At 33.6% G+C, this 27783-nt stretch overlaps 2 protein-coding genes across 2 annotated transcripts; one reads left to right on the top strand and one right to left on the bottom strand.

Moving 5' to 3' along the window:
* Positions 1-27067, bottom strand: LOC125072608. The gene is made up of 14 exons (XM_047683239.1): positions 27053-27067; positions 26546-26663; positions 25727-25835; positions 24925-25061; positions 24133-24207; positions 23971-24053; positions 23478-23603; positions 22542-22698; positions 21994-22115; positions 20555-20687; positions 19616-19915; positions 19292-19425; positions 18918-18920; positions 1-12 (listed from the first exon to the last, which is right to left on the bottom strand). Exons 1-14 carry the CDS (start codon positions 27065-27067, stop codon positions 10-12), a joined length of 1515 nt encoding a protein of 504 aa, XP_047539195.1. The 3' UTR covers positions 1-9.
* LOC125072759 lies at positions 12137-15821 on the top strand. Its single transcript, XM_047683442.1, has 4 exons — positions 12137-12295; positions 12509-12643; positions 14182-15207; positions 15612-15821. The coding sequence occupies exons 2-4, from the start codon at positions 12527-12529 to the stop codon at positions 15726-15728; spliced, it is 1260 nt and encodes a 419-aa protein (XP_047539398.1). The 5' UTR covers positions 12137-12295; positions 12509-12526; the 3' UTR covers positions 15729-15821.
* Positions 27068-27783: the final 716 nt, after the last annotated feature.

The raw sequence follows: 27783 nt of genomic DNA, 5'->3' as shown, positions 1-27783 counted from the left end.
CTCTCCGATCTACTATATATGTATAAAAAATCACGTCGACCGGTAACGGGTGAAAGAACGATAAACCTACAGATAAATATACTGATTCGCTATTATAATAATATTATAAAAGCGAATACCTCTCAAAGCTACATACCTCGAGATCCTGGGCTTAAACCTCGGGTCAGACGAAACTGGAAAGTTCTGTTGTGTCAACTCTCCGGGCCTCGAAAACTAGTAGTCTCCAAATTGCGGTCGTAAGTGTCAAACTGTCCCATCAGATTATGAGAGTGGGGATATCACTGTATTTTCGCCCACACTTGAGCAATATAATAACGTCTGTGCATTTAGCTAATCTTCATTGAGAATTGTCAGGCTAATATTTTTCAGGAGATTATCATTATCATCGGATTCTCGTGGCGGTATTCGTGCGAAGCGGTCGCGTTAATTTGTCTTTAAGCAAGTTGTTTACTACATCGCCGATAAGGCGACAACGCCGTGCGCGCGCGGGTCGCGCAGGTAATGCCGACCCGGCGATACGTTGTTATGAATAAAACTTTTTATGCGTTTTGAAACATGATGGATAATAATATCGAAATAGAAGAGACCTATAACATTTTAACTTGTGAGGAGCAGTATATATGTGAGGAAGGAAATAAAGAAAGGGATACTATGAATTCAAAGAGGGCAAGAGAAGATTCTGAATTACTGGAAGAAGAATCAGAATGGGATATAGTACAAAACAGGAAGGAGAAGAGACTAAGGAAAGATAAATTTGAAGTTTACGTTTCTTGTGAAAATAAATTACCCAAACAATTTGGATTGGCCAAACTTTTTAAAGAAAATGGTATTCAACATGTAGTACGCATAAAATATTTACATCCATATAAGATAAGAGTGGAATTTCAAAATGAAGAGAGTATGGAAAGTTTTATAAAATGCGAAGAGTTTGGGAGAATCGGTTGGAAATTTCATAGGCCATTAGAAGTAAGTTACACTTACGGGATCATTAAATCTGTCGACCTGGATTTGTCTGAGGATGAAATCTACACAAATATTAAATATGAAGGGCCAGATAATTTGGTATCTGTGCGTCGACTTAACCGCCGAGGAAAGGACCGTGAAGCTTTATGGGTGGCAAGCGAAGCTGTTCGCTTGTGTTTTAAAGGGTCCTTTTTACCTAAATGTATTACCGTAGATGGACTTAAAATTGATGTGGAGCCATACGTCTTTCCTGTGTCTCAATGTTCGCGATGCTGGAAATTAGGACATTATGCAAAAAGATGTTCTTCACCAAAAGTGATATGCCCAAAATGTGGAGATTCGCATCCTAATTGCGATACAAATGTATTTAAATGCGCAAACTGCAAAGGAAGGCACATGGCTTTGTCAAAGTTATGTCCGATGTATATTAAAGAAAAAAAGTTACGAGAAATTATGGCTGAATACAATTGTACTTATAGAAAAGCGCTTGAGGTATACGTTCCTCCGGACTCTGATCAAAAGCTAAAAACAGCTGCTCAAATAATTAATTATGATAATACGCAATCGAACATCGGAACAATTTTCGGCACTCAAAAACCAATAATAGAGACAGGTATTGTTGAAGAAAATATCCATACTGAGGAAGAAGACATTCAGTCAGGAAAAACAACGACACGTTATAAAAAAAAGAAAAGAAAGCGTCAGAAGTATGATCGTTCATCGGAATTTAACTGGAGTGTACCATCGGATAAAGAGTCTGTTGCCGATACCAATGAAGGTGAAACAAGTCACGATAGTACTAACATTAAGGACACTAATAAAAGTGGTAAGATAACATTAAAAGAATTAATAGATAGAATTAAAAACGTAATATTTTTAAATAAAATTTCTTTACACGAAAAAGTAAAGAGAGTGTTGAAATTAGGTATAGAATTTTTAATTTTGAATATTGTGGAGTGTTTTTCGGATTGTTTGTGGCTTAGAAATATATTACAATTTATAGGTAATAATGGATAAAAATAAAATTAAAGTAAATATTATACAGTGGAACTGCCGAAGCTTGAAATCAAAATTGATTGCCTTGGAAAATCTATTATCACTAGAAAAAGTTCACATTGCTGTACTATTTGAAACGTGGTTAGAAGAGAACGAAGTTATTAAGATAAGTAATTACAATATATTTAGGGTTGATAGGAATGACGGTTATGGTGGATTAGCAGTTTTAACTCATAAATCGATCAAGTCGCATATGCTGAATACTATGAACAACAGTAACTTGACCCAAGGAATATATGTTATTCAAATAAAACTTGGCAATTGCTACGATATAGAAAACTTAATAGGTGTATATTGTACATCGGTAATCAGAACAAGCCAAAGTGATTGGGATTACATATTTTCCTTTTACGACAGTAAAACTATTATACTTGGGGATTTTAACGGACATCATACAAATTGGTCATGCAAAACAGACACAAGAGGAACTCAAATATATAATTCAATAATCAATAGTAATTTTATTGCGATAAATAATGGCTCCGTGACTAGAATAGCTGTAGTAAATGATCAGGTACGACAAAGTTCTCCAGATATAACTACTACGTCCTGTGATATAGCGCAAAAATTAGATTGGACTGTTCTTAATGAGTCTTTAGGTAGCGATCATTTAATCATAAAAGTTTCATTTAATTTTATTACTAATTCAAAATTTTCTTTACGTAGAAATTATAAACGGGCCGATTGGTTATCGTACACAAATTGCCTAAACTCTTTGTTTAACAGTTATAATTTTTCCAATGATCTTCAAAGGGACTATGATACTTTTGTAGATTTTTTAAATATAGCAGCAGAACTCCATATACCATACATTAAATTAAATCAAAATCCGGATAGTAAGTTTTCGCCAAAAAAATATTGGAATCCAAATTTGTCAAAATCCGTTGCCGAACGCAGATTAGCGTTAAGCGCATTCCGTCGTAATCCTATCTCCCAAAATTTTGACCTTCTTAAAGAAAAAATAGCTCAGTCACAGCGGTTGATGCGTCAAGCAAAAGATGTCGACTTTAAAGGTTTTTGTACTTCGATAAACCAAGTTAGTACGTCAGTCGAAATGTGGGATAAAATGAGGTGGTTTAAGGGATTTAAATCTCCTAAGCATGGCATTGACAAAGAGAGGGCGACACTAGTTTTAAATAGTATAACGCCAGATTACGCACGTCCATTGCAACCCACATTTACTTCAGATAATCCCGAATTAGAAGTTGAATTTACTCTTTCAGAATTATTAAAATGTATACGATCAAAAGACACCTCTCCTGGCCTGGACAATATTTCATATTAAGCAATTAAGCATATTTCTTTTAATGGCAAAATAATTCTGTTACGTTTATATAACTTGTTTTTTACGCATGAATTTGTTCCGAGGCAGTGGAGAGAAATCAATATCGTAGCTATTCCTAAACCAGGAAGAGATCCTCATTCCTTGTCGTCTTTAAGGCCAATTTCGATGATGTCCTGTATATGCAAAATTTTTCATAATATGCTAAAAATTAGATTAGAATGGTTTTTCGAACATAATAATTTATTTTCTCAAGATACAGTGGGCTTTAGAAAAGGAAAATCTGCTTTAGATAGCTTAGTTACGATAGTCTCAAGGATACAAATCGGTTTTACGAATAAAAGTCCAACGGTTGGCTGTTTCATTGACATCGATAACGCGTATAATAATGTAGAAATTACAGCCTTACTGACTATTTTAGATAAATTTTCTGTTGGGTCTAAAGTGTGTGCATATTTATGGTCATATTTAAGTGAAAGATATTTAAAAATAACTGGAGATAATTTTTATATTTGTCGTTCTACTAGTAAAGGATTAGCTCAAGGAGATCCCTTGTCTCCGTTATTATTTAACATCATTACTATACATATTTGTAAAAATATAAACAATGTATATGTATCTCAATACGCAGATGATTTTGCGATTTACGTAACAAATCAAATTTCGGAGAGCGTTGGACATCTACAAACGGCATTAAACTATTTAAGTAAAACCTTCTTAGATATTGGATTAGAAATTTCTCCCAGGAAAAGTAAAGTTTGCATTTTTAAACGAAATATTCGAAGAAATACAGTTAGATTGAACATTTTTGGCGTATTATTGGAGGTTGTGGAAAGCGTTAAATATTTAGGTGTCTGGCTAGATAAGTCATTGAGATGGGCTATACACATAAATAGTGTAATAGAAAAAACACAAAAGTTCATTAATTTATTTAAAATTTTAGCTGGCTCAAATTGGGGAATTCACCCCAAACACCTTAGACGTTTGTTTATAAGTATAATTAGAAGCAGGACAGATTACGCATGTTTTCTTTACGACAATGCTGCTAAAACTCATCTCATTAAACTCGATCGTGTTCAAAATATGGCAATGCGTTTGATTGGTGGATTTGTTAAGAGCACCGCCATTCATGTGATGGAAAGCGAGCTGTGTCTGGTACCGTTGCATATACGTAGAATGTATTTAGGAAGCAAATTTTTATTTAAAAGTATAGCACTTAATCAAAGTCCAGTGTACACTAATATTGTAGAACTTAATGCAAATTGTCAAAATTATTATTGGAGATCTAAAAAGTTACCGTTATTAGTAAACATTTATAGAATCTTTAACTCTTATAACATATATTCTGCAAGCAAGCCTGAAATATATAATTTAGATACATGGGTCAATTACATAGATTTAGAATCGGTAATTATGCATGATATACCTGTAATAGTTAAGTCAAAGAAAAAGTGTAATACTGGTGATATGAAATTAATTTGTAGTAAATTTATTAATGATAAATATGATAATTACCATATAATTTTTACGGATGCATCAAAAAAAGGTGAAGATGAAGGAATAGCGTTTTTCGATCCTCAAATTGGAAGTTCCATTAAATTAAAGTTAGGCCTAAATATTCCTATCATGTCTGCTGAACTTATCGCTATAGCTGAATGTCTGTCGTATATTAAGTCTCTCGGAGGTAAAAACTTCGTAATTTTAAGTGACTCGAAAAGCGCACTTCAACACATAAAAAGGTGCTCCTGGGGTTATAATGGAATTCCAATAGCCTTTGTTATTTTAAACCTTTTAAAGGATTTTCACAAGGTAAATATTAATGTAAAACTGCAATGGATCCCAGCTCATATTGGAATTACTGGCAATGAAATTGTTGACAAACTAGCAAAAGAAGCTATTGTTGATGGTTACGTTATAAATTATTTACCAAGTTGCTCCGAAAATTTATATTTAGCCAAACAATACTGTTTCAATCTTTGGTCAGAATATTTTAACGAAAGGTCGCGAACCAAAGGTATCTGGTACAGAACAGTCCAACCATGTCTACTGCAGAAACCTTGGTTTGAGAATTCCAATATGAGCAGGAGTGACGTAATAACTTCAATGAGGCTTCGATCCGGACACATCCCTCTGAATAGTTTTGCTTTCCTCATGAAGAAGGTTCCATCTCCTAACTGTAGCGAGTGCGGAATCATAGAAGATGTATATCACATATTGCTGGAATGTGTACGGAACGAAGCAGAGAGGAAGCAAATTGAAGCTGCTTTACCTTATTTTTTTGATTTTGCATCTTGCAATAGTATCTTAGCCTCACCAAATTCAGTTGAGGCTAAGATGCTATACAAGATGGTTCATAAAGGTTGTAAACGTAGAATGTAATATTTTGTAATAGCTACTATGCGGGTGGCATATTCTACTGTATAGAACAAACCCTCTAAATAAAAGAAACAGATTAAAAAAAAAAAAAAAAATCATTATCATCATCAGGGATGTTATAAGTAACATAATTATTTACACCTCTGAATAAATATTAAAAGGATCTTTATAAATCCCAAACTTAAACATCATGGTCACCCTAACAATGGTCATCATTTCGTAGGTCGTGTTAAGTAATCGGACAATGGAAGACAATGCCTAGTTGCCTGGCTTTGTGCCGTTCCCCAGTAAATGTCTTATTTGTGGTCCATTGTTTAATCCGATTCTGGTATATCTTGTTGATGACAATCCTGCTATAAATAACATCTTTGAATTAATTATACGAACAATGTTTATTTAAATTATTTTTGTTTGTATTGCTTAAGATTAAGAGTCAAGATCAAACTTAGTGTTAAGAACACTTGAATCTAAATTAACGATTGTGGGTATAATCCGGGCAAGCACCACAAACATTTTGATGTGCCTGAAACCAGCATAAGGTAAATGAAAATCTGTCACAAATGTGTGCACCAATCCACATTGGAGCATTATGGTTAAATAAGCACCTAACCTGGTCAAACTTCAATACGATTTAATTTTAAAAAAATAGCAGGGTACTACGGATCAAGAACTTAGCACCCACATTATGCCCTCTCTCCTTGAAAAGGTTTGTGTTTAGTCCACCAAGCTATTCTAGTGGGTTGGTGGATACACATGTATGGCACGTGCATGTTTTCTAACGACATTTTCCTTCACCTCCGAACACGAAATGAATTATAATCATAGACAAAGTACACGAAAGCTCAATAGTATTCAGAAATAAATCAAAGTTTAATCCCAAACGGACGCGCTAATTTTGGATTACGTGCCTGTTTCATATAGTTTGTCAGATTCTATGACTTAAAGATCGTAACGTGAAGTCAAGTAGTACATTGTATATATAACTTATTTATAATAAGCATCTAACATTCGACAATATTAGCCAAATAGAATCTATATATCTAACGTAAAAAAATTCAAATTTGATTTGTTTCTGAGATTAGCACGTGCAAGTTCCTAGCTTTATAATACAAACTTGCTATCTATCCCGACTTCGCACGTGTGTAATACGTGTCTACATACTAACTCTAAATAAGCAGTAAATTATCCAGAAATTGAGGTGTGTATGTTTGTTAATTATGCACGTAGATCTAAGCATATGTGTGTGTTTGTATAATGTGTGATATTTTAGTATATCGCATCATCTGTCAAGGATCATTAAATATTTATTGTGTTCTGTCACATCTGGTATATAAATAATGCCGTTTCATAAATTCAGATCATTTGTAAAAAATACATTGGTAAAGAAGGCATATTATTCGATACGAGATTATATAGATGATAAAAAAAATATGGAGTTAATGGTTGTTGACTTCCAGGCAGGATATATAACATACATATATAATTGTATTTAACTAACATTACTGTATTTTTAGATGCTGAAAAAGAGTAACTACTGAGTTTCTTGTTGGTTCTTCGCTGTAGAATCTACATTCCAAACCTTTGCTAGCTTTACTTAATATAGTTTGTTAAATGACGATTCAAAAGTGCTTGTAAAAGCCTACTTGAATAAAGTATAATTGATTTTGATACAAAGTGCGTAAACGCGAAAAGATAACGTGTATCTACTAGCGTATTTTGTTTTGCATTTTAATTATATAAAACCAATACTGCTTCGATACACTTGAAATATAAAATCAATAAGTTAAATAAAAATTAATAAACGAATAGTTGTTCGGATGTTAAAAACACTGAATGGCCAGTTCAATGTTGATCGAACGCATAGATCTTAACCAAAGAGCTCGGATTCAAATTCCAAAAATCGAAACCATTCATTTTGTAAAATGTTGAATTTCAATAGCAGTAGAGTAACGTAACGAATATCTAAACGTCGTCTTTTACAGAAGAGAAGATATTTAACTACTAACACATACAGTTATTAAAGCGAGTTTAAGAAAAATAAGTATGACTATAAAATCCTTAGCTGTGAAAATATATTTTCAATTCCTCGTTTACAAGCCGAAGCTATTGCATTGAACCTATGAACAAGACCGTTACTACTGAAATCACGTGGAAATAAAATTAAATGTTATCAAACAGCTCCTTTAACGCTTCTAAACGCTAAATTATTCATGAAACCACACCCGCATGGCACGCAGCCAATTTAAGATGAATAATTTAAACACCCGAAATTCGAAGTTCACTCAAAGTCGGGATGGTCATTTACAATTTAGTAGCATTATAGACGTATCTCCAATGGGGTTTAAACTCGGTTGCCGACTCAGGTCGTGAGTGAATGAATGAATTATAAATGAACGTACGGAACGAGCGGAGGTGTCAACGAGCAGGTGAAAATGGGACAGATTCGTACAAATTCGTCGGGACACTGAACTCAATACGCGCAAATTAAATTTTGCAGCACAATCAGCCTTATAGCTACTACTTTAATGGTCGTTATGTCGTAAATATCAATTGAGATTAAGTTGTTAAAATACAAGGGAAGAGGAAAGTTGAATTTGATAATTTTAGCGAACGAATATCGAATTTCTCGGGATCATAATGAGACAAATATTTGCCTACAATTACGTTCAAAAAGTAAAAATAAAATCATCTAAATTGCCATATAAAGCTGTAAAGTACATAAAATACATTATAAATATAAAAAAAATATATTAGATAAGTATCTAAGCATTGATAACATCAAGTGCTTAAATATATATACAAATATGAATTAAAAATAGTTACTGTATAAATCTTGACACGTGGAATGGTGGCAAGATTGCTAGCAGCATTTCCCCGTTGAATCGCAAAAAGTATCTAAGCTAGTATCAAAATTACAATTATTGTTAATACGATATTGATAAAAGTCGACTCAAAATACAAACAAAAATGTCCATAAATGTTCAAAATTTGTTCGTTTACCTATTTTAGTAAGATTATTTAAAAAATCTTCAATCTTATACAATCTCTATGTTTAAATTGGCCAAGCTTAAATGGTTATCTCATACAATCCTAGCATTCGTACACGCAATTGCCAATATCTAGACTGAATTGAACAGAGACCAGATTCAATTATTTCTAGACCGTTTGCAATTAGTGATCGTTTGTAGTTTGATACTTCAATAAATGTTAAACTGTGTCTACACTAAAAGAATATTGGCAACTTTTGTTACCTCTGTAATTTAATTCCAGTAGGAATAGAGAACTGCTGGATTCTTGCCGGAATTTTGCCGGATCATTTTTTATTTAATTTAATTTTGTAAAATGATGAATTCATGAAATGAATGCTACATGATAAAGCAACTTTCTAAGTAGTTGCAAAAACCGAAATTTCCAACCATACGTATTATTGGAAACGCACCAATAAGGAGTTAGATATAACCAAAATAAAAAATTATTATAAAATTATTCGAATTAATGTCAACACAAAATACAGTTTGAATAGATAATAATAATCCTTTAATTATAAATAGGCAGGTAATAGACAGCAAGCACTAACTAACACTATGGATGCGCCAATGAATTCATTCATAATGTCTACTCAACCGATCATCATTAAAATTATGAATATGATTTGCCTGGAGTACAGAAATTAAGATAGGTTTTTAGGTATAACACCTGCCCAAGTTTGAAATAGCTACCTGATAAAAAAAGTTCTACCAACATTTTATCGATTATTATACCGCTGAAGACCTGTAACGGCGATAGACTGATCCTTGTCCGCGAGGTCGGACGACACCTCACCTGTGAGAAATGGTTTCGGCAAGGGAATCGCTGAGAGAGCCTTTGCCATCATGATTCAGAAGAATATGAAGAAGTGAGAACGGTAAAGAGCACTCCGCTCGGCAAAGATAACGAAAACATCATTGCGGCCGTTCCACAACACCGACACTCGGGGCTAAAAGATAGAGCGTCACTCTGGGATCGTGGACGCGTCAGGTCTGATAAGGGTAGAGCCACGAGTGTAGCATAGCCCGGGTAAGGTCATAAGGAAGCAATTATATCGACACAATCCCGCTGCCTATCCGATCTGTATCGAAGACGTATAGACGATAGGAATTGTTTTAGAAGGTAAAAATAACATGACCCGCTTCCTCCCAAGGGATCGGATAAATTCCTGAAGGTTGACACAGCGTTAAAAAAATACTCCCACTATTATGTCATATTGTACTCTGAACATTGAATCTTGTCCTATCCACGAATATAATGTATTTGACAGCATCCAGTCATATTTATATTTCATTAATTTATAGATTGTATTTCTTTTACAAATTAAATAAAGGTAGTAAAAAGTAACAGGCCGCACGCTGTTGAGCCGAGCTGATTAATTGGAATTTTATCCAAAATATAATGGTTTCACGAAATAAATTAAACCTACATTCATTTATACTTTTAAATTGGATATAGGTTCAATATTCGTTTTTTAAATTAATAAAAATAATAATACAATTCTGATTTGTGAGATTGAAAACCGGAATTTAACGTACCTAGTAATTCGGTTATAAAATGTTATTCAATATACAATATATTCTTTACTTATTTATTAAAATATCTTTTAATGATTGCAACAACCTACTACTACTACTACCTGGATAAGTTGGTACTACGTAAAGAAGTAATTAAGAACTGCCGATAAACAGATAGTGGAAATACTAATGTCTCACATATTAGTGTATCTTCCGATAAAATTCAATATTTAGTGCTGTATTCCATGTGAGCTTAAATGCTGTATGTTACCTACTTAAGATAAAAGATCGACTGATTGACAGCGCAGTAGAATGCATGCAGTGCCAGTGTTTGAGGGCAAGGCTACCTACCAATTACTAATATGTGACAAGTAGCTCGTCTGATATTGCAAAAATAAAAAATCTTGTCTTTATCGATAATTTTCTTAAATTACCAGTTGTGTTACTATTTAGGGACCATTCATCTATTTTTATTCTCTGAATAATAGAAAGGTATGATAATAGAATAATAGATATATTTATATAATAAGTACTGCATAAATATAATACACAATACGCGATAAATTAGAAGTTTTTAAAGTGAGCCTATGATTGTCTCTATTCAAATCTTAAAAGACGTACACGGTTCAACGTTCCGTCAAGATTGCGGTGATTTTTTTTGGCGCGTAAAATTCTTGATTCACACCTCCCAGCTATTCTGACTAGCTTCATCTCCTTTTCAAAAACGTATATCATTTTACTGCTGATATTAATACATGCTTTCATTTTGAACCTTATGACAACTATTTAGGGTCTAATTTAAAAATAAATCTCTTTCATAGACAGTCTTATTTTTTAGTACAAGAGGTTGATTGTGGCAACGGAAGGCCCGTAAGGATTTACTTCTTATGTTCTTTATAGTCTCAGCACTGTAGTTACGTTTGATTGATGATTTCTAACGATATATGAATAAAATATATTATACTTATATAGATATATCTTACTATGGAAACGCTGAGATTATCTCATTTCTCATGAATAGTATCAGTAGCATTGATAAGGTAAACCTTACTCCAAAATTATTAGTCTTTATAAATTAATTAACAACTCTGCTATAAGAGATTGTAAACTTAAAATTATTTATGTTACACCTTTATATCGGTATAATAAATAAATACGACTTCTACAGTTTATTATATTTCAATTATTGTTAATTTTAGTTTAAGTGCTTTAAGCTTTTGTTTTTTTTATTAGCTTTTTGTTTAACTTTATTTAGTTAATATTACGTAGTATTATATTATTTATTTTAATTAGTTAAGCACCATTGTGAGGATCATACCTTTTTTAGCTAATTATGTAACATGTCAAATTAATCAATTACTAACATCCACAATTTTTCCACTCCTTGCCGATTTTTTTGCAATAATATAAGAAGTTTTAATATCAGAATAGGCCAATATAATAAATAATATACTTAGAACAAGTCCCCTAGTTTTCTAATTATCTAGGCATAAATAACTTGTTATCTTAAATATTAAACTAAGTAATTGTATACTATTCGTGTAGACACTTAGTTTCATTGTAATTAATAGATTACCTACTAATTGTAATCTATTTATCGAAACTTTTTTCAAAGTGAATAGTTTTAATCATTGGCAACTCTATATCGTCAAAACTTCAGAATCTTCAGATGTCAAATCTGAAACATGAAATTTTTTGCCAGCGAAAAAATATCACGGTAGAAATTAATTTAAAAACCTTAACTGATTCAAATATTTCAGTAACTAAATTAATTAAAATCATTTTAATTGTATTATGTAAAAATATCAGGCAAAATAAATAATTCTCAACCTCAATATCCGGTGGAAGTCGTCTTCGTAGTCAAATTTGACGTGGTCGTATTTAGTGTTATACTGTTGGTACTTGGTTTGAAATGTCAAAATTAAACTTGTCGCCTCACTTAAATCATTAAAAGTGGGTTTCAAAATAATCTACTTACATTTTTAGTTTATTATTGTAAATATTATAACAAGGCGCTCTGACTGTGATAATTCTGAAGTAAACAAATATATTTAATATTGCTCATCTATACGAAGTAAGTAAATAAATAAAATACAATTTTAATGCAATTTATAATTTTCTTATACCTATATTATTCTACAAAAAACAATTTAAAATCAATAAAATACGTAACTTCTAATTAAATAAATTTAAAATTGTACATAGAAATAGCTTAAAAATACAGCATATTCCTTTTTATACTTTAAATATATAAATATACATTATATAAAATTATATTTGTTTATAGAAAATTCAGGATTGCACTATGGAGAAGGATGATTTTACGTCCTTGTTGCATGTGTCTCCAGCGCTCACTAATGATATGTTGACCAAAGCACTCTCTGAATGGTTCCACACTGATGTTGTTTTTACTCACTGGGAGGTAATAAAAAGCTTTTATTCATATTATTTAGTATATAAAATCTATTATGGTCACTTTGGCAACCACAGCCTGTTTTATAATTAGATTACAATTATTCTCGTAGAACCGCTTTCCTCAACCTTAAAAAAACAAGCGAACCATCATATCACCATTTCTACTTTATAATTCATGTTCATTGTCATACCCAAACAATCATACTTGGAGAATACTCTTTTCTTAAGCCAAATATTTCAAGATACGGTTGTCTGGCTTGTTAAGGTGGCTCAACATAAAAAATACATTTTGCAAATTAAATACATGGAATAAGTAATAATAGATATGATTAAGAACATATTATATTTTAAATATGAAAATAATTTTTTTTTTTTTTTCTTAATGAACGATATTTGATATACAATTTCAATGAAGATTAAACCGCTGTCTGGCAAATTTAAAAAAAGTCGCCTTGCCATTATCATAACATTTTTTTATAAAAGTGAATATAAAATACCATATCAAACAACATATAAATATAATAATTATATGAGTTAGGACAGAAATTGTGAATAGCAAGTTTATATTTTGTACTTGGGAAAGGTATGTGAATGCCAAGTACATTGACACTCCATATAAGTAGTGATTTATTGCCCTCCTTGCATTATCAGTGTTTTATATCATAACTATGCTCAAGCACCATTCTACATGGTAATGATTTGTATCGGTTTTTAATTTTATCTTTATAAAAAGTGAAAAATCAGAAGTATATAATATTATATACTGACTACTACTTCTAATTTTATAAACCAACTACTTCAAAGGTATTTATAGATAAAATACAGTACTGATACACTGTCATGCTTTCTTTAAACTTAATATTAAATTAAAATTAATTAATAATTTTAACAAAATAGTCATTCCCGCCACAAGACATAATAACCTTCTATTATAATGAGCCTTTGATCGAATTTTGATCATGGAGGCCAATATCTATTTGGCCATCTGTGCAGAGATATTACGGCGCACAGATACATATCTTGGGCACATGCCTTTGCGTAGATATAGTTGGTGTTGGCTTCGTGCAAGCCCGTCTGGGTAGGTGCCTCTCACTCATCAGATAGTCTACCGCCATGTTCAGATTTGATTTGAGTGTGTGAGCCATTATAACTACACGCACAAGGGACAACATCTTGGTTTCCAAAGATGGTGGTGTCAATCTCTATAGGCGATGGGGTCTACTTACCATTGAGTGGTGTAATTGCACGTCTGCTTACCAGCTTCATAAAAAAAAATCACGTTTTCACTTCTCACATAGTTCAATAAGACTGCTATTTGCTTCGTGCATTGCGTGGAGTGGGATCAGGTGCAATCACGTCAGCTTTTTTTCGGTCAGAAGATTATTTATTAAATCCATATTACTTAGTTTTATTAAACAATTAGTTTCACTAATCAATGATCGCGCGCGAATTTCGATTTAAATTCACGTGTAATATAAATTCGGCCCAAAAATTTTATGATCATTCGAAAACTATCACACGTATAATTTATTTTTTCATTTCCAGTATGTAAGTGACACGGGCAAAGGAGACTCCTACTTGAGCGAATTAATTCGAATTCGAATCCACGGCAACTCCGAAGGTAACCCATACCACGTACAAGTGATTTTGAAGAACATCCCCAAAAATGCTTGCAGACGATTAACATATAGAAGCGAGGAATTCTTTCAGAATGAAATCAATTTTTATCAAAAAGTTCTTCCAACTTTGCTCAAGTTTCAATCAAAGAAAAATGTCACAGATCCCTTTACAAACTACACGAAGCTATTTTTGGCCGACACCGATGGCCTGAATGGAGTTATATGCCTCGAAGACGCTGGTTTGGAGAATTTCGGTAGCGCTGTACGTCAAGAAGGTATAGATTTAGATCATTGCAAAGTCACTTTCAAAGCGTTAGCCAAATACCACGCACTCTCGTTTGCTTTGAGAGATCAAGAACCGGAGACATTCAATAGACTGAGCGATGCTATCTTTGAAACCTACTACGATCCTAGACTCTGGAATTGGTACCGAAAATTTTGGCACAGGGTATGCGGCATTGCTATTGATGCGGTCGAGAAAGAATACCCAAATTCAATATACGAGGAGAAAATTAAAGAATTCGCTGTACCGGAAACTTACGAAGACATGATAAGGGCAGTCAGGGACAAAACGAACGGTGTCATTTCGCATGGCGATTGTTGGACCAATAATTTCCTATACAAGTACCAAGACGGTGGTCCGATTGACGCGAAATTAATTGACTTCCAGCTAACCAGATGTGCCAGTCCTGTTCTTGATATGTCGTTTGTAATTGCCGCGTGCACGGAACAAGAATTGAGATCCAAACATTACGATGAATTGCTGGAATATTATTATGATATCCTTTCCAAGCAGATAAGAGAGTTAGGCAGCGATCCGAATAAGCTGTATTCGTGGGAAACGTTTATGGAAGAAGTGAAGAAATATTCTTACTTCGGTTTGGCGTTTAGCTTTGAATCAACGCCGTTTATTATTTTGGCGCCAGAGGACGCCATCAATATGGAGATGGAGGTTAGTTTTGTGGATATACAATTAAAAAAGCTAATCTGTTCGTGAATACTTTATTATAAAGTAGTATTTAAAATTTCTTTTGAGGTCAATTGAATGTGTCATCTGTTTTTTTTTTTTGTTTTTCAAATGTTTAACTATCAATTTAGCTTCTAAATTAATATAACACCTAAATTGCGTGTTGAAACCCGGACAAGCAACATTTTTAATGTCATCTCTTACTCGACGGTTAAGGAAAATATTGTGAATAAAACTCCATGTGCGAAATGGATCAGTATGCTGAAATAAGTATCAAAAACCTTCTCCTCAAAAGAAGACTAGCCCAACATTGGGATGTTTACAAGTTACTTATTGAGAGTTCAATTAACATTGATTTTAAATATAAATGTGCTTTAAATTATTTGCAGGGTGACAAAAAAATGAACATTGATGATTTTTGGCAACTTCCACCGTTCAAGACTAAAGCTGGGCGACAGAGGGAAGCCAACAATGTTGTACATTGTGTGGACAGGGGTTATATATAAAAAATTGTACTAAACATTGTTCTGCACAATTTATGTACATTTCAATGGCAGGAGAAGTAACGATAAACAAACTTTAATGTCATGTTTTTCATAAGCAATACAAACAGTTATCGATTAATATATCTATATAAAATGACATATAAAGTTCCTTTAATAATAAATACTATAGATTATTTTATCTCGACCAATATGTCATGTCAATTGAATGTCAAAAATGTTTATTTATCTTGTCTCCCTCCATTGGAATCGACTATAAAGTGATATTTAATTTCCAAAAAATAACTTACAAATTAGTATAGTTTATATTAGGATAAATAATATAGAATAAGACGGAAGATTAATGGAAATCATATAAAAAATCAACTTCATTTTAAATTGGCTGGTGTTTATAAGTTTGCGATACTCGATAGCCAAATCACTTTTCTTGAAGTGAGCTAATAGTAAACGCAGAGTGTTATGCTTGTTAGTGTTATTAGAAAGTCTGTAGCGGTGCTATGTACGCAAACACTAAAGGTTCTATGTAATATGTTTAGTAAGGACTTCCTATTTTTTTTGTTATTCAATATTTAAAGATACATATTTTGTTATATGCAATAAGTGATATTTCCTCCAAATGTCGAATATGAATGAAAAATTCTGACTAAATCGATGATGTCATTTACTCCTGAGTAAAAATTATTTTACAATCAGTATTTAAAAATGTATTAAACCTAACGGTTACAACCATTCAGTTACAATCAACACGATCAATATTACAATCAGCAGAAGTTATAAACCAAATATGCATTGTAAAAATTTTTAAAATAATCCGTGCCCGACCAGCACAAACAAGTCACAAAAAACTATATATATTAAAAATTAAACTGGTACAAATTAACTAGTTACAATCAACACTGACAATTCTATTGAATACTCAATCCAGGAGTAAAATTTGTAGTGTATAATTATTTGAGATAAAATAACCAAGACTTTTTAATCGACTACACACACGAACACACACACACATAAATTATGCACTACATATCAATTTCTATACCGGTTGCCATGAAAATTGACACATAAAAATATGCAGTAAAAACTCACAGTAAACCCAGATTTTTTACCAGATTACCCAGATTTTTCTATATATACAAATAATTTTATATAAATTTATATCAAAAGTGAGCATTGGTAGTTGATAGTCAGCCAGGACATTGCCATTTATATAAGGATTATACGAATAAGTATTAAGACATATCTACAAAATAAATCTTATTAATTATTATATAATTTTACTGAAATAAGACTACAGTTTTTTTTTATAAACTTTTAATGATATAAATACATTACAATAATGTATTATTAAAAATGTATGAGTATTATGAATTTTAAGCTATGTATGTAATTATGTATCTGTAGCGTTTATATTTTTTTGAGATTATATCAATATTATGTCATAAATAATGGATTTTTTTTCATTATGTCAATTCATTGAAATACTTGACAAATATATGTCGGAGAAGCAGGATGCCGAACAGTTGGGTTCGGGGATTGATCCGACATTTGGAAGACTATGTGGGCGTGCAATGAAGATATTCATAAAATAAAAGGTATTTAATATCGTCTAATCACTGTATTCATTGATTCAATAATCGTACACCACAAAAATATCAAAGGATTACAATAATTCATCTCGATTAAGAGCAAATGGGTTTGCAAGCAACCATCGCATTCGAGAAGCTTGTCAAAACATAACGACTCGCGTTGCCATGACGCTTACAACTCCATTCGGGGTGACCCGCTCTTATAAGTAAATCAGCCATCAAACATTATTGCCAACTACTCGATTCATTAATTATCCAAATCAACAACCAAAGTAACCACGCTCCGATATATATATATAACAAAGATAAAAAGGTACTAGCGTATAAACGCCACCGCGGCAAAAAAAAATCTTTGAATGCGCCAATATCTAATAAATTACAGGATAGGTTTTTGTTAAATAAATTTGTAAAAAAAAAAAAGTTAATAAAACTTAACCTGCCTATTTTTTGCTGCGATGGTGTTAGTACGTAAATACCGATAATAATATCGCCAATATCTAGGCTAGGCTAGGATTTTTTAAAATAAATTTGTAAAAAAAAAAAAATTAATAAAACTTAACCTGCCTATTTTTTGCTGCGATGGCGTTAATACATAAATACCGATAATAATCTATATAGATAAATATAATATAGAAAATAGACAATGAGGTACTTTTTTTAAAAGCGAGGACGACATATTGCTGTTATCGGTTATATATACATCAAGGTACTGAAAAGGGCACCTAACACCTACCGCTTACTACCCCTCACAAAAGGACGGAAACTAGATATAAAACTCGATAATCGCTGCTTGCTGCGACTTCAGAGCGGCAAAGTTAAAATGTTTTATTATTATACTGACTTTCTTGTCGATCGCGTTGCTTACAATTATAATAGTATTACTTAGTAGTAGGGTTGGGTACAAGTCCACCTAGATAGGTACCACCCATTCATCAGATATTCCACCGCTAAACAGCTATTGTGTTCCGATTTGACAAGTGAGTGTGTAACTACAGGCGTAAGACATAACATCTTAGCTTCCAAAGTTGGTACCGGATTGGTGCGATGTAAGGAATGCTAATTATCTACTTACAGCATATCTATACGCGGTGGTGACCATTTACAATCAGGTGGCCCATTTGCCCGTCCGCCTAAATATTACATATAAATATATAAATCTGATGGCATATTCATATTATAATAACGTTATTGACACTTGATTACTAATCTTCAGTTTCTGAATCGCAGTTCAAATTTAGATATAGATTTAACAGTATAAGAGCATGCTACTTACTATCCAAGTACCAACAAGTCGAAGCGAAACGAGGGCTTAATTTTGTTGACGTATTAAGAGCGTTTATACCGGACTAACCGTTTTAACGGTTTTTCTTGAAGGGACTTAAATAAAAAATAGTGTATAAAAGTTAAGTCTCTTTAGAGATAGAAATTATTGAAACTATATATATCTAATTACTGATATAATTGACAAATTATTTTTTATAATGCATGTTTTCAAAATATTCGTTGTTTTTGCCCATAAAAAATAGTTGTAAGTTTTTTCTGCAAACACAAAAACGAAGAGATTGCCTCTTATATAGAATGAACCTATTAATAAAAAAATTATAACATTCTATATTATTTTTGAGAAAAAAAGGAATTAAAACTAAGCTAAATGCACAATATTGAGCTTCAAACTTCATTTTATTTCTAGAAAAATAACATCCTTATAAGCGTTCTTAACAAATTTTTAATTACTACACACACTCCCGAAATTTACATTCGCTTTTAATTTTGTATTCGCTTTTGTTGCTTCGCTATAAACGGTCCGCGTGCACCATCTGCCCTTTGGGACAATGCAATGAGCAGACTGTATTCAAAACTTATTTTGAGAAAAACGAAAACTTATATTATGGTCGTCGAAAAAAATCCTTCAACCGTCGAACTTGAATATCCGTCGGTAGACCCCGGCTCTGACGTTCTCCTGGGTGTATACCTGGGTACAGGATTAGGTTGGCCAGTCATGAATTCTAAATACTTGTAGCTCGGTTCTCTCGTGCTACGCAAATCTTTAACGCCAGTATCGCCATGGCCGCCGGCTACTGCTACGTTTTCTTCTGGTGGGGGGGTTTCATCCTCTGAAAAAATTTTTTGCGAGTGAGGCAAATATATTAATTAAATAATAGACAATTGCAATATATTCATCTTCATGAATAAATGTTTTTTAAAAGACCAATATTTCCGTTTACAATAATTATATAGGAAAACAAAGCAGGAAAGGTCCGATAGTCATGTTCGCTATGTCCATATAAATCTGAAGGGTTATACCTCCTTTTTTGCGCCTCGTGGTGGTGGTGCACATGGGGTCGGGTATGTCGCTCGTGGTCCACGAGTCGTAGTCCGGCACCCACATCTCGCTGTCCACTGGCTCGAAGCCGAACTCCGTCTCGTGCATCGGGCCGCGATACTCCACCGGCTGCAAGGTGAAATCGTCGTAGTAGGTGCCCTCTTCCCACTTCCAATGCTGGATATCGATAAGCGTCATGTTCTTCTTCCAGCCCCACGCGTACATCTCGAAGCGGCATGTGTCGGAGAACATGAGGTACACTGAGATTTCGAAGACGGATCCTGAAATAGAAGAAAATGTAAATATCTAGAAGTGATTTATTTGGGTACCTATACTTTTATTATTATTTAAAATAAATGCTCGTTTCATAACCTTTGAATTCGCGTCTAGCATTATTTCGATTGAGTTGAAATTTTATAGGTACCGTTGTTGGCACGTACGTGATTTTGGTGACACGCTTGTCGATATTAGATATATTAAACCGTTTTTTGAGCCGAGATGGCCCAGTGGTTAGAACGCGTGCATCTTAACCGATGATTTCGGGTTCAAACCCAGGCAGGCACCACTGAATTTTCATGTGCTTAATTTGTGTTTATAATTCATCTCGTGCTCGGCGGTGAAGAAAAACATCGTGAGGAAACCTGCATGTGTCTAATTTCAACGAAATTCTGCCACATGTGCATTCCGCCAACCCACATTGGAGCAGCGTGGTGGAATATGCTCCAAAACTTCTCCTCAAAGGGAGAGGAGGCCTTTATCCCAGCAGTGGGACATATACGGGCTGCTAATAAACCGTTTTTTAAATATAACAATACAAAGTATGAGGAATAATAATAACAATATGGCGATATTAATTGATTGCTCACAATAAATCGTATCAAAATCAATTTTGAATTGTAGTTTTATTTTGTTATCAGTACCTTTGTAACTATAGCAAGGTGGCCCCTTAGACTCCCTCGTACAGAGATGCTTGATCCTCATCTCGGAGACGGCGGATGCATTCAGCAACTCCATTGTCAGGCACGAGAACTCCACGGAGTCGTACATCGAAAACTGAACATATTTTGTTATAAGTTTTAAAAAGTTTAATGATACAGTGTAATTACGAGCATAGGGGACACCTATTTTTTTTACAGAACCAATGTCTTTGGGTGTGATACAATTTCAAGTCTACCAATAAAGGCCAAGCCGAACACTCGGCATGTAAGTACAATTTCCTACCGAAACGGAACTCTTAGTGCGAAAGTTTCTTACTACTAATTGATAAAGATACATATATTTATTAGTTCATTTATAAATATACTAGCTGTGCCCGCAGTTATTGTTGTAGCCTAAGTTACTCCTTATTACATCAGCTTTCTGTCAGTAAAAGTCCCGTCAGCGGTCTAGCCGTTCCAGAGATTTACCGGAACAAACAGACAGACAAACAATATAAATGACATTTTGGTATATACATATGCATTTAGTAAAAAGATTATTTTATTATTACAAACAGACACTCAACAACAATTTTATTATATGTATAGAATATGTTACTTCATCTCCACAGACTAAACATAAGCCTTTGTTTAACTTAATTACCGGTTTTTTTTAATAGAAAGTAACTATAAGTATACATTGCAAGTATTTAATTAAAGAAAATTAAAGAGTCGAAATAGGGACGCGCTCGAGTATAATTATTATCTCTCCGCTCTTGCGCCGTTTTATATAACTTGTTTGAATGTTGTTTGTTTTAGTTATGTTAATTGATTTTCCTTATATATATATTGCAATTTGTTAATAGACAATATTATACCCTGCAAATACCTCTTGAATGTTATATCTTTATTAATCAACACGATTACAATTTTAAAATTAGTTAACAAATTAAAATTTGTGAATGTTGTGTACATTTTTAATTTGTACACAAAATCAGAGAATGTTACGAAGAATATGTTTATATTTTTTCGTGTAAAATATTTATATTGCCAATGTACCTTTTTAACGACAACTTTTTTTAAACGACAAATAAAATCAAACCCACAATTTTTATTTTGTATCCAGACCAATGATGTCATGTCTCCACGAGGTCAAAGTTGATATATCTTTACTCCTCCTACCATTGAAATAGACTACAGGATAAATGATGAGTGTATGTCAATACAGCATGTCTTGTCCTTCCATTCTCACCTATTATTAGTCATCTGATCGTTCACATCCATCTCTCTCCTATCCCTCTCACACTATATCCAGGTCTTTTTAGGTCTTCCTCATCCCCTTTATCCCCCACGCTCACGTTTAACACTCTTTTGGTTAGTCTCTGCGCCTCACATACCAACTCAAACGGTTCTCTTTCACTTTCTCTGTGTCGTATACTCACATTATACGTCAAAAATTGGTACTGATTATTGTCGGTTCTTAGCGCTATCATTTCACGGTAAAGCAGGTTGGTTTTTTCTCCCTCGTCACAATTACCGAATCTCTGATACGCATGACTTCCGGCTGAAATAAATTGGAAATTTTTTTAGCTGTCCAAACTTACTCATAATTTTAATATTAGTTAAATATTTATATTTTGATTAATAAAATAATTAAAATCACAGTGTAGTTTATTCAAGGAGGCTTGAGATGCTTTTGAATCAAAATTTGACAAGGTAAAATCATAAAATGTTTATAATTATAGGCTAACACGTACGCATGTACTATGTATAGTGCTTCAAAATACACAAATAGATCGCTATTCTATGCAAATCAAATCATATAAAAATTCGTTTAAAGGAGCTTCTACGACAATTTTTATATCGTCAATATACAAGATTAAAATGTATGTAAAGATGCAACCGGTACGGCTACGAGAGTGGCTCAGCTCTAATTCAACATTTTTGCTGCCCACAGTAGATTTTTACTTAAATTCCAAAAGTAAAATACGGCTCCTACCTCGCAAGATATATTTCTGCTTCGATATCTTAGAGATGCTGACCCTTCGGAACTTGTCGAGGCTGTTCTCCACCCACGGGTAGTAGCTCATCATGTCGAGGTAGCGCGACGGCGCGCCGCAGCCCGGCCCGCGCACGCCCAGCCCGAGCTGCAGCACGTCGAGGTCGCTAGGTGCGTCTGATACCCGCTCAGCGCTCCGACCCAACGTATCGTAAAATCGGATTTGACGTTGGTCTAGTGGCTAGGTAGAATGCCGTGGATTCCGAGGTCCTATGTTTTTGAACCCAGGACCTCGGAATATGTTTAGTAGCCCGTTTTAGTAGTCAAAAGTTATCGGGTTTTTCTATCGAATCAGTTTCAGTAACAGCCCAGAGGTTGAAAGTGTGTAACCTCCGCGCCTCGAAAAGCACGTAGAGCTTTTGATTCTGTGCCTGAACTCTTTCCGGTCGTATCGGATTTGCCGTTCCATCCAGAGCCGTCTCAAGCTATCCTGGGGCCTTTGGGCACCCATGAATTTGGGGCCCTTTTGGTAGATATTTCCTACCATGTATAAATAATTTGCTTACAGCCAGACCTTAAGTATAGTTTTAAATAAACGGTGTGGTAATTTTCGTAAATTCGTAAGAATCTGATTGGATGAAGAGCACGTTTTTCTACTTTTAATAGCTATGGTCGTCAATAACTTTTTTGATAAATATGTTAGTTATTTCTTACAAATATATAACTTTCGAAAATAGAAATAGTTGGCTGGTCTCCTTTGAGATTGGCCGCCGTGGAAAAAGTCCGGTCAGGACGACATTATTATTATTAAGTTCGGACCGAAGGTCTTTAATAGCAATCTTAAATAAACTTCGATTGCAGCTTTGTTAAAATAATAATAATAGTCTTCGACATAGGAAATGGGATGGAAAATACGAGATGACCGACCAGCTGCCAGCGCCCCCACACGTCGCGCGCCACGAGCGCTCCGCCCGCTTGCCACACGCACACGTCGCCCTGCTCCAGCGACACCGCGCACGCCACGTGTGGAGGACGCATCTTCTTTGCGTATAACTGTCATCAAATAAGAGGTCTTTATCTTTCTTTGTTCTTTGCTTACTCAAGTACATTGTAAGCCTTGGGGTCGATCTCCATTTTTATTTCTTTCTTTCTAATCTTTTCACTGATCTCCAGGTTGGGATAACAAATTATTCATATGTCATGTCAGTAGCAGCACCGAATTTGAATCAGTTTACACTCCCGTGCCTTGGATAGCACGTAATGCATTTGACTTTATAATAAAAAAGTACACCCAAACTGATAGGCACATTAAGTCAATCCTAGGCCCATGATAGACAGAGAAGCGACTAAAGTACTCCATGAAAAATACAACACATTAAAAGATCTTCTACAAAAACAAAGCTTATGTTGGCATACGTACATTCGCGCGAACGTAAAACTCCTTACACAAACTTGACATCACGTATGTTACGGGAATCACTTGCTTTTGAAGAATGTTGTAATCTAGAAAAAATACGAAATCTCGATAATCATGGAACAAAGATGAAAAATCTTAGTGTCTAAGAATGTAAATTACCATCACTATCTTTAAATTTCACAACATAAAAATCTGGATTTCTCAATCTATCCGGAGGCGGACATAATGGTCTTATCTTTTCTGTAAAAAAAATAATACTTATGTTAATAAAATTTTATTTCAACACATACACAGTTAGTAATTATTTTTCTATGGAACCAAATATTTGCTTGCAAATCATTGGTACGTGGACTATCAAATGGATGGTTGGATGGTTGGAATGGCCTGATGGTAAATGGTCACCATTGCCAATAGAAATCGGCCCCGTAAAAAATCTTGACCATCCGTACCTTGCCAATGCGCCACCAACCATGGGACCAAAGATATTATTTTCTTCGTGCCTGTAGTTAAAAGGTTCGCGGTCAACAGTATATTTACAGTCTATAACGTGTATGTATTATACTATACATAATATGTGTATTAACTGCCTCGATGGCCTAGTAGCTAGGTATAAGGCCTGAGATCAAGAGGTCCTACGCTCAAATGCCAGGTCGGACCGATTAAAGTTTATCATTTTTCTTATGCAGCATAATTCTAACAGCTCGAAGTCTGGATGTTGGACCCGACAATCAGCACCCATTCATCTGACATGATCTTCCCTCAAACAGCTATCCTTAGTATTTTTATATTCAGGGCAGAGTTATTGTGAGGCCATTGTGACTACAGGCACGAGAAATCTTAGATGCCTAGATTGTTGGCACTGTAAGTAAACCATAAGGTGGCCCCTATGATAAATAACGTATGTAAATTTTAAATTATAATAATACATGACAAGTTTTATAATTACGCTTCACTTACCACTACGAACAGGCGTATTAAGCTGCACTAAAGCGACAGTATTATAAGTTTCGCCATACTCAGGATGCAAAACATAGTTGCGCACGCGACGCTCGCCTCGCTGCCAGTCATCGCCGAGAAGGACAAAACTGTTGCTTCTGGACAATAAATATTACATTGATATTAAAAAAGAAATGTACGCAATTCATAGACATGAGTATTTAACTTAATATATTTCCAACAATAATACGTCATGTTATTATAAGTATTGATTTGAAGAATCATGTATATTCATTGTACCTAATTTAATTTTAGATATAAAATTTTCAAAAATAACTTTTTTAATTAAGATAATGACTGAAATATCATTTATACTCCAGTCCAACCATAACAGGAAAAAAACCAAATAAACAACAATTTACAGCTAATTGACGCGATATCATTTGCGTAAAACAGGGGTTTTCAAATGACGGAACTGTTATCGGAATTTTGGAAGTGAAATTAAAGTGGAAATAAGTATTTAAGTGTTGTATTATAATTAAAGATATATTTACCATAAACTGTTAGTTGTGCACAATATAGCGGAGTTATTAGTAAATCGCATGAAATACGTAAATCTAAGATTTGTTTATCTTTTTTCCCTTTTTCCATTGGAATAGGCTATATGTACATACATTTCTTGTCCCATTGTAAAGAAACTAATGTTATTAACGCGACACGGGATATATGTATAAATTTCACGCGTATGAACTCGCGGGAATTTCTTGAAATTGTACATTACAGGCATTCCTTATTTATACGTTGCAATACTTTTTAAAATTACCTAAAATCTTTTTTAGGCATTGGTCCAATATCTGCAGCCGAAGCGATCACAAACTCAGCTTGTATTAGCGCAACGGTTGTGACGGCGCGTGCTTCACCAGCGCTGTCATCTGTAAACCAAAATATTTAAGAATAATAGAGTACCTTTAACCGACCAATTCCCTGATAACCAATCCTACCTGACATCCTGTTGGTACAACTAAGATCATTAAACTAAGAAATTAATTTACTACCTATAGCTAATCTAATTATTTAGGTACCAAGAATATTGATCATCTTTTAGAATGCCCCTCACAATTTTTAAGAAGTATGAATAATTCTAACCTCGTAACAAAGTTAAAACAAATGGAGTTTCTCTATCAGAATTGCTTCTTGATTGAATATCGAAATAAAGAATACACACAAGAACAATTAGTTATGTATATTAAGTGCCTCGTTGGACTATGGGCTAGGATGCAGGTATCGAGGCCGTCTACAACTGTACGCTTTATAGCAGTCTCGGTTGAAAATAGTCTACGTGATCAGAATCGGTCAGGCAGGAATCATCATCACATTTATAATACTTATAAGCCAATACCAGGATTGCGTTGCAATACCCTTTTAATTTTTTAAATGTACACAATTGTCTGATAGGTACGACTCGCCCATTATATCATAGTGATTTTGTATTTTGGCAGTAACAAATCATCGGAAGAAATCCTGCCATATAAATTTCCCAATCAACAGAGTAGCACATGTTAGAATACGTCGTAAGTGACGAACCCTTTGTCCAGCAAAGACTTTTATTAGTTATATAAATAAAAAAAAAACTAATACACACAGAAGGAATAATATAATATCCCGAGCCATGGGTACTGTGAAATATCAACGTTGCCTTCCGCCACGTCCATTTCATGGTCTATACCACAGTCTATCAAATCCAGCTCCACGAGATGTACCTGTAACACTGAATGTTTTGCCGCATAAATTTAAATCTGAGCCTGCACTTCAAGATCGACCTTTTTTTAGGCGACGCAAAATATTCCCTCTCCATATTTTTAAAATTAAAAATCAAAAGTACATACGGAGTTCGTGAACACAGAATTTATGCAATCTGTTATAACTTTGCTCGCATCTACTATTATAGGATATTTTGTAAAGTTTTGAAAAAGATTTTATTTTTATTATTGAAGGTAGTGGTTATAAAGTGAGAGATAAAGTGTTTGCACTCGCCTAAAATGATCGGCCTCTACAATGATCTATGGTGCTTGCGAGCTATGTTCATCCGAGCCCCACTTTGGTGGATACTCGTGGCAGATTCTCGTCCGCCGCATGCAGGTTTCCTCACGATGCTTCCCTTCATAGCCGACCACGAGATAAATTACAAACACAAGAATTCATTTGCGTTCGCCTTTTATTTAAATTCCGAATCATCGGTTAAAAATCACGTCTAGTTACCACTGGGTGATCACGATATCAGTATAATGCTTCATAAGAGTTAAATATAAACGAATTAATGAACTTAAAATACTACCTACCTTTGCATAATGCAATTAAAATCACTAGTTTAAAGTTCCAAAAAGACATTTTAAATAACAATTAAATTTATTCAATTAATACTGTTAATGTCTATCTTACAAATGTACTTCTTAAAATGAAATTATAATTCAGAATGATTTAACGATCATTCATAATACAATGTTATGTATTGTTATGAAATATAAGAAGTATTTATATTATCAATGTTTGTTTACAAGATGGGAATGAGATGAGAAATTAAACAAAATGTTGTTTAAATAAACTTTATTTCCAAAGTCTCGATTTTGCTGTATTTAGTTTGAGATTATTTGTTAATTATAAATTCACAACTAAAATTTCTTTGCAACTAAACAACTCAACTAAAACATTTATTAGTCGAACTAACAAGTTTAATGCAGAAATTTGCACTTCATAAATCTTAAAAAATGTTATTTTAATTTTTTACAACTAAAATAAAATTTCATTACAAAAAGTAGATATATATACAAAAATTTAGGAATATTTATTATAACTTCAAAGACTTATTCCTTAAGTCATTCC

The sequence above is a fragment of the Vanessa atalanta genome, chromosome 22, assembly GCF_905147765.1.
Source record: "Vanessa atalanta chromosome 22, ilVanAtal1.2, whole genome shotgun sequence".
Lineage (NCBI taxonomy): Eukaryota > Metazoa > Arthropoda > Insecta > Lepidoptera > Nymphalidae > Vanessa > Vanessa atalanta.
This window is presented reverse-complemented; position numbering and strand designations above follow the sequence as displayed.